The sequence below is a fragment of the Musa acuminata genome, chromosome BXJ3-4 (genome assembly GCF_036884655.1).
Source record: "Musa acuminata AAA Group cultivar baxijiao chromosome BXJ3-4, Cavendish_Baxijiao_AAA, whole genome shotgun sequence".
NCBI classification, from domain to species: domain Eukaryota; kingdom Viridiplantae; phylum Streptophyta; class Magnoliopsida; order Zingiberales; family Musaceae; genus Musa; species Musa acuminata.
Window position 1 is genome coordinate 45217597 of NC_088352.1, and position 8762 is coordinate 45226358.

General features: G+C 43.3%; 2 protein-coding genes across 2 annotated transcripts; one reads left to right on the plus strand and one right to left on the minus strand.

Moving 5' to 3' along the window:
- The first annotated feature begins 1760 nt into the window (after nucleotides 1-1760).
- LOC135637287 (uncharacterized) lies at nucleotides 1761-3428 on the plus strand. The gene is made up of 2 exons (XM_065149920.1): nucleotides 1761-2280; nucleotides 2740-3428. The coding sequence occupies exons 1-2, from the start codon at nucleotides 1804-1806 to the stop codon at nucleotides 3337-3339; spliced, it is 1077 nt and encodes a 358-aa protein (XP_065005992.1). The 5' UTR covers nucleotides 1761-1803; the 3' UTR covers nucleotides 3340-3428.
- A 4265-nt stretch (nucleotides 3429-7693) lies between these two features.
- LOC135636456 (classical arabinogalactan protein 4-like) lies at nucleotides 7694-8212 on the minus strand. Its single transcript, XM_065148146.1, has one exon. It carries the CDS (start codon nucleotides 8210-8212, stop codon nucleotides 7694-7696), a length of 519 nt encoding a protein of 172 aa, XP_065004218.1.
- Between the last annotated feature and the right edge of the window lie 550 nt (nucleotides 8213-8762).

Here is an 8762-nt window from a genome sequence, read left to right on the forward strand (position 1 = left end):
GAGGGTTAAGGTGTCGACAAGTATCAACCGTTTTGTATGATCATCATATCATTAGACCAAATCATGCTTCGATCTATTGCAAGTTATCAACATTAAGAAAATAAAAGCATCATATATAAAATAATTGGTATCATTAAGAATACAAATGAATATATAAATTTATTGACATTTAGAAAAGAAACATTTTCCTATCGTAAATAAATAAATAATATATATATATATATATATATACGCGCCCAAAATCGACCTTCTTTTTTTCTTTTCTATTTCTAGGGATTTGCTCATTAAACTGGGAAATCATCTTTCCGAGATGATTTTACTGATCGCGCATCGCCAAGAAAAGATGAATGGATAAAGGAAGGGGAACGATCGAGACTACATTCACACATGTAGTACATAGCAAAGAGAGAAAGATTTGCATGCTGATTAGAAATTGGGATGTTCACTTCTTCGTGTCATTTAATCATGTGAAATGATCCAAGCAGTAAGGATGCAAATCTTTCAACATGCTATAGCTATCAAGTTATAAGAGAGACGTCCATAAGGCAGCAACAAGTACATGGAGCAGATCATTTACTGAATGTTCAAAAACAACAACAACAATTAAGTCGTAAGTCTCATCTATTTAAGGTCGGCTATACGAACCTTTTATCAAGGTACATGTTCGATCCGATGTAGTTTTAAGTTGGCTATCAATGACCTAAATTAATCCTTCACCTTTATCATCTGAGCTTGATGGCCTGAGAATAGCATGATGGTGTTAAAATGCTTATGTGGTATTGTTAAAGTTACAAGCAGAAATTATCCTTCCATGTGTTGTAAAATGCTTGTGTAGGGTTAATTGAGACAGATAATTGTCCTAATCACAATTATGTGGTTTCAAGTCTGACCTGATGTAATCTGTTTGGTTGTCATTTCTTTATCTAACGTATGTGGCAAAATCAATGCATGACAGTTCGGGTGTCAACATTGTGATAAAAGTATGGTTTTATGATATTGAATGCAATTTCCGGAAGCCAATAGACTTCTTTTGAGATGTTTATTGTTATATTAACCATCCCCTTTTTCATGTATATGACATTGACTAGAGATTACTCTCACTTAGCTGAGGATTTTTGAAAGGTTAATTAAGCTTGTAGGTTGTGACGATACGATGATTCTTTCATTCTTAATCGTTCGGTTTGATATCTGTCTATTACAGGATGAACACTGCACTCAAGAACTCCCCATCCATATGACAAACGAGAGTTTTGAGATTAGAAGCTTCAGATTGCAACGCTCGTCTTCCCATCCGAGTCTTCTTGACTTTGATGGTGCCATGGATGCCACTGGAGTTGCAGCTGGTTTCGGTCACCTACTCGTTACCTGGTGTCGTCTTCTTCCTCCGGCATCAGTCCCGTACGTGCTCCAGCGTGCCATCGATCACTGCATGCCATTTCTTTTGACGCCGTCGCCTGTCTCACCCTCCTTCCCCTCGTCTTCTTCCGTTGTTACACTCCATTCCGGTAAGCTTGTTTCTTGTTTTGGTAGGATTTAGATAATGATACGTATTGCGTAAGATGGCATTTTTACTTTAATAGGTTGCAATAGTGACGTCTTGCCACATATCTGTCTCCCAAAGCAGCGCCCGACCCTCATGCATTCATGCCCACCTAAAAATGTCGGCTATGGGTCTTATCGGCACGTTATGGTCGCCCATTAGCAGACGTCTCTCTCTGCCCAACGCCCCCCGCCCTAATAAGACCAGTCTTACTTGCTGCTTTCCCTACTCAGCAAGCGTTTGGCTTCTCGTTCGTGCCTTGCATGCCCACCATGGCCGCCGCCGCTGCTTTGAAGCTGGTACGTATCGACTCCATGCAGTCGGCGATGCCGGTGAGAATGACGCCGCCGGGTCGGTCACGCCGTATCTCCACGGCCACCTCGCTCGGCCCCGACGTGCTGCAGAGGCGCTGCCAGGTGGTGCTGTACTACAGCAAGGTCGGGCATGGGGAGGAGGCAGAGTCGCCGGCGACGGTCGGCGCGTGGATGAAGGAGTCGCTCAGCGCGGTGCTGCTGAGCCACCCGGTGATGGCTGGGCGGCTACGGAGGGACGACGAGGACCGCGGTTGCTGGGAGATCAAGTTCAACGACTGCGGCGTCCGGCTGTTGCAGGCCACGGCCGAGGTGACTTTGTCCGAGTTCTTGTGCTCGGAAGACAGGGATGAGAGGGAGGCCAAGTTGGCGTACTGGGAGGACGTGAACGCAGACAACCCAAACTACTCACCTTTGTTCTTCATCCAGGTCTGTTTCGCCATGCCGTGCAACTGATGCACTGAACATATCATCGTGATTGCCATTGTCTTCTTCTTCTTCTTCTTCTTCATGTCATGCTGCAGCACCATGCATAAACTACCTGCACCCAATTACTTGAGTCTGTGTCTAGAATTAGCTGTGCAATTATCCGTAATATTAGATGATAATATAGCAAAGAAACACTAGATTAGTTTAGTTATGCATTCAATATATAAGCTAATCATGAGAAGGACAATCTACCAAATCCACCCACTCAAGGCTTCCGTTCTTACTTCTCTTGCACTCTCTCTCATAAATGTGTAGGTTTGCATCAATACTCTTTAACTACAATCATGTCACACCTCCTGTGCAAATCAACAACATGTTGATGTGAGCAACATATGTTAGTATGGAAACGTAACTACCATCGCCATGTCTGCATTCTTCTCCGTTTTGGTGCGGTTGCAGGTAACCCAATTCCAGGGAGATGGATACTCCATTGGGATCAGCTGCAGCCTCCTCCTTGCCGACCCCTTCGTCTTGGCACGCTTCCTCAAGTCATGGACTCGAACCCACACCACCATGTTCGCCAATGGCCAGCTCACCAAGCCCCCCATCCACCTCTGCTATTCCCATACATCCGGCCACCCGCCTTGCCACAGCAACTCTAACTCGACTGCAATCTCTGCCACTGCCACCACCACCTTGTTCAAGGTCGCTCGGAACTCGTGCGCCACGAACGCCGCTGCCGCCACTTGCTTCCGGGAGGCCGCAAGAAAGCTCGGGACAAAGCCGGCGTCGAGTTACTCCCTCCTGATAAGCGATCGCGCCGTCTACCTGACCGTGGAGTCGGCCAACTTCGACGAGGTCGCCGGTGGCAGCGCAACGGAAGTGGCATGGCGTGACCAACTTGGGATCGAGGAGATAAGCCTCGTCGAGGCCACGAAACCTGTTCATGCGTCGTGCCGGATCGTGCCGTGTGCCGGCGAAACGCTGGTGGTGGTGATGCAACCATCAGACGAGGACGAGCTGATGGTTAGCGTCACGTCGCCGGCTGATAAGATGTAATTAAAGCAAGCTTGCGAGATCAAACCATTACGTCTAGTACTCTTCTGTCATGAAGAAGTCTTCATATGAAATATCTACTTGATTTAATATTTCAACAGCAAACGAGATTGTGTAAATATGTGTTTTTTGTGACTTAGAATAATTTCCATCATCAATGAGATCACAAAATTCTGCGATAAGGGAAGTCAAAAACTGGTTTACAAGATGAAGTGGATCAATTAGGAGGATTATTTTGTTGAAAGCCATGGCTGACAATAAACTACAAAACCAGCAACGCTCGACATCCCATGTGAGAATACGACGCCGACGCGCCAGCCAGCCAACCACTCTTCTGGCATTCAATGGCTTTGGTCACCGAGATCTATCCGACCTCTTCAAATCTAATTGGGGACTTTTAATCGGATTCGGAAGAGTTCGAGTAGAGAGATTAGCGCATAAATTAAATATATGAAATTGATGGATATCCTATCGTTGCTATTGTCGGGTACATTAGGTTGGGCTTTATTTTATTATGCCTTATTTCAAGATCTTGCTATCAATCATCAAGGTCTTTAATAAATAAATGAGTTCATATTTTCGAAGTTTATCATATGATATTTTGAACTCTTAATCCTTAGTAAAAAGATGCAGTACATTAATACTAGACTAATATTTTACTTTAAATATATTGGATGAGAATCGTTAACCTTAAATAAGTAGATCTGACATACCACCATCAAATCAATATTTTATATATGTTTTAAAACTATTAATATTTGATAAATGATAACACCTGACTAATATCTTGAGTGTAAAATTATTAATGTGATGAGGATCCGAATTATCATATTTTTAATTAAGATTACCTAAGGCATTCGGTACCTAAGCGATATACGTTCGCAACGTGAATCTACATCCTTAACTTAGTGCAGTCCAAAAGAACTTGCACATACCAAAAAAAAAAAAAAAAAAGGTTAAAAAGGTGAACATATGGGTAATTTAATATTATCCAAAGCAACTAATATTTTTAGTGAACAAATGCACTAAAAAAATGAGTCTGAACTAATGCACCTAAAGAGCATAGGTCGATGCAAACTGAATGTTCACCTAACACTTTCGTTGAATATAAAATGAGCACACAAATATGTTGCATCACATCTTAAACACATATCTAAAGTCTCATCCTCCTCAATGCCACTTAGGGGGTTCCAAGGTACTAAGATGATTGACTTTTCATATTGCTAGGTCGTCAGCTAGAAATCAACTCGTGACACATGAAAATGATATAGTATTAAGCTATTTTTTCCTTTGTATAGCACCACATGGCTCGAAATATTTTTGAGTTTTACATGATAAAAAAAGAAAATAAAAACACTGACAACAAACAAAAATGGGACTGATTATTATGTTTTTTACCTTATAAAAGTTGTCCTAAAGAAAACAACAAAAAAAATAAGAACCGAAAGCTATCACAGGAATATCTTATCTTCATTGTTCTATGATGTTCTCTGGCATTTATTTCTTCGATGCCCTTATCAACGTCTTCTTATATGCTAAAGATTGATCGTCTATAACCATCATATACTTCTCAACTTTTATTGAGCCATCGATTTTGATCCATCCACTTTGGTGCAACTCGCCACTGAGCTGAATAAGTTGTAGAAGTTGGGTGAGTTGGATCACTTGATGCTGAGTTGGATGACTTTGTTATCCTACCAAAGCTTGATCATTGCTGGTTGTACTTCGTAGGGCTATGTTGCAAAATTTGAAGAGTATATGGCTTTCTCCCATAAAGTTTGTCCCTCACATTTCCTCCATTTGAAGAGATTTTTAGTTGATGTAGAGCTCTACTACGTATGTGAGGAGAGTTAGATTACTTGGAATGGATCCACTTAAATTCCTCGATTCGTACTCCTTGGCCTTTAGTTGATCACTTGACTTTGCCCACTCTTCGCCATTGCACTTTTGCAATATGAGAAGTCTTGCTCAAACCTGAGCTAGGTTTCACTATTGGAGAGTGCTTGTTTGGTGGCTTTGGTTGCACCATTTGGATCGTCCATGTCGTATGTTGTAATGTCTTACCTCTACGAATCAGTTGTTTCTACACATCTTATGAGTTAGGAAGTATTTTCCTTGTAATCTTTTGCTAATTAGACTACTATAGGGTCCTTGCTAACTCTGGTTCTTCACCTTTTCGCTTGGTATTCATAATCATTGTTCGATTTTGTCCCTTCGAAAGTATCTGGTTACCCACTAGTTAAAATAAGCTATAGATCACTCACTTCGTCATCCAAGTTAAGAGGTCCTAGAGTTTCTTCCATTCTAGAAATGATACACGATGTACAATTAGATTTTCGATTCCTTCACTGAGTTTGAATTGTCATTCCACCTTCTGTTTTCGGGAAAATGACTTTAGCAATTGAGATCCTGGCAAACCGGCATATTCTTCAAGTGTATCCATCTTTAGCAATGGACCCTTAACCCTTCCTTGTTGAGGCCTTCTAACTCCAATTGCATCATTGTGGGATCTGTCAGGTCTTTTTACTTCGATTCTTTCCTCACTTGTATAGCTGAGAGTATGTATGTATGTATTGGGTGGCTCATTTGTCCGTACATTAAATTTGAGACATCAAACACTTGTTATTAACTTTCAAATCCTGGAAATCTCGAGTAAAATTCAAAACCATGGTATCCTCCTAATCTTCAACTCTCAACAATAACAACCACTTGCATGGATGAAGGAGGCATCCATTAATTTCTATCCTTTATATCACAATTCTAGAATTTATATTCACATGTTCTAGGAACTTATGGATTATTTATTTAGACGAAATGATATAATTGATAATAGCTTTCCACATGAAAGGTAGAGTGAGCTTATTTAATTACTTTTTTTGCCTAACCAAAAAAATTGTTCTACATATAATTTCACATATTCCTTCTCGATAATACCTATAGAACGAAGTACAATATTATTTTTTTCTTCAAAAGAAGATGGAAGCTATATATATATATATATATATAAGACAAGAAAAATTAATGAAGAAGTTTTAATGTATTAACATGTCCCTCTCCTATTTATATAGATTAGGAGAGAGAATTTTCCTCAATGAGGAGAAAGCGGATGGCTGTGAAGTCTCGTTCATCGCTTGAATGTATTAACATGTCTCTCTACTATTTATAAAGATTAGGAGGGAGAATTTTTCTCAATAGAATAAGGATTTCCTTCAACAGAGTGAGATATTTCCTCGTATAGTTGGAAAAATCATATATATATATATATATATATATATATATATAATTTTAAACTCCTGGTAATTACTTCATTAAGTTTTATCAAGCTTCAAGTGATATATTTACAATGTGTAAGTAACAAAAGAATTAGGTTATCGTGTACGAGGAGAAAACCAGCATCTCCCATCCATTCCATGTCACCCGAGCAATCCCTCCTCTATCTCAAGGTCTTTGGTATCTACACAATCCCAAAGAAAAGTATTATTAGGTCTACATCTGCTACATTAGAGTTTAGCATCGTTCCTAACCCGCGAGAAGCACGACAACGTACACGCACAAGTTGGTGGGTGGTGGGGGGAAAGAAAGTAGAGGATGGATGAGAATTCCTCTTCTCCTGCGCACTCTTCATTCACGTCCTTCCCGTGACAAGAAAACGTGCCCCTGCAGCTTCCATGCCACCGGCCACAAAAGCTGCTTTTGGCCGTGCTTTCCCGACCCTCACGCCTTGTTGTAAAGATGCCTTTACTGCTTTTAATTTGACAGCCAGGAAAGATGAACGCCACATCCACCTTTCACGAGGAGGCAGGCGATCCTCCCTTCCTCCCCACGTCCTTTCCATGGACCCCTTCGTCCATCTCTTTCATGTAGCAGCAGCTCACGATCGTTTTTCCTTTGTTGTTTTCGACCCGAAGGAGACAGCAAATTAACATGCTGTTTAATTCCATGTGATCTGTCGCTGACATGAATCTTTCCAGCCATGCATGGACTCGATGAATGAGATCTGCATGCCGGAAGGGACAGTAATCTGTAACTTGATCTTGGCCTAACTTGACCTCATCACTGTGGTGATACCTTGAAGTGAATGTGAACCTGGAAGAAGAACTCCACCATGAGAATTAAGGCGCCAATCTCATGGAGTATATTGAGTTCATTGACTATGCTTTGTCTCTCATTTCAAGATCATAAAGACAGGAAGACCTCTGAAATGATTGCATCCACGAAATCACACAAGAGATGAAGACGGAACGAGGAAGAATGAAATGTAGATAAGAGTTATTACACCAAATAATACATAGAATCCATGAACTCAATCAAAGCACAAAAATCGATGGCACCAACGTCAAACGGCACTCTCTAGTCTCTACATAAGCAACGCGACTCCTCCAAGCAACGCGACCACTCCCATGCTGACCCCATGCACGTAAGCCCCGGAACCGCCGTCGGCAGGAGTCGACGTAGTCGGCGCCGGCGCTGGCGCAGAGGGCGTGGTGGGACTAGGAGACGGCGACGACGAGGGCGACTTCGTCGCGGGAGCCGGCGAAGGGGTCGTCGGCGTGGAAGGAGTAGGAGCTACCGTGGGAGCGACAGGTGCAGGGGGCGGCGACGCCGTGGGGACCATGGCCGGGGGTGGAGTGGCGACGGGAGGAGGGGTGGCGGGAGGCGGAGTGGCGACTGGAGGAGGGGTGGTGGGGGGCGGAGTGGCGACTGGAGGAGGGGTGACGGGAGGCGGAGTGGCGACTGGAGGAGGGGCGGCGGCGGGAGGAGGGGACGAGGCGGGTGGAGGGGTGGCGGTGGGGGACGAAGCCGGGGACTGGGCGATGCAGGTGGCGAGGAGGGCGAAGGAGATGGCTAGAGCCAGAGCGGGCGCACGGGAAGCCATTGCTCGCCCCTCTTCTCTCTCTCTCTCTCTCTCACTGCCTCTGAGTGGGCTACTGGCGAGAGGAAGAGCCGTAGAGAAGGCGTGCTTGTGATTTTGGTCGATGAGAGGCAAGAGTGGGGAGGTTCGGTGATAATATAGGGCGGAACAGTGGAGAGACAAAGAGAGGCCAGCAAAGCTTGGAGAGGAAGGACGCTGCAATAGCTGTAAGGATTTCTGGTGGTGCCTTCAACAGCATGTCTCGCTCCCTCACCACCTCCAGCCTTTTTATGCATTAAAAACCCCATGTGTCCGCTCTCTCTCTCTCCCCATCACGACGGTATTGTTTCCAGATCCGATGAGCCTACGAGGTGATCGAGTGTTTGGCGTTCGGTGGAAGGAAACTTGTCACGTCAAACCTATTTGTTAACTTGTCATCTTGTGAAACAACCAGGCACAAGATTACAACAAGTTGCTGTCACCGGCAACTCCAGTTCACGGCAATTTGGCCGCAAGGGAAGCAAAGTATCTCCACATATCTTATCTTTGCAATGGCAAACAAAGACTAGTTTCC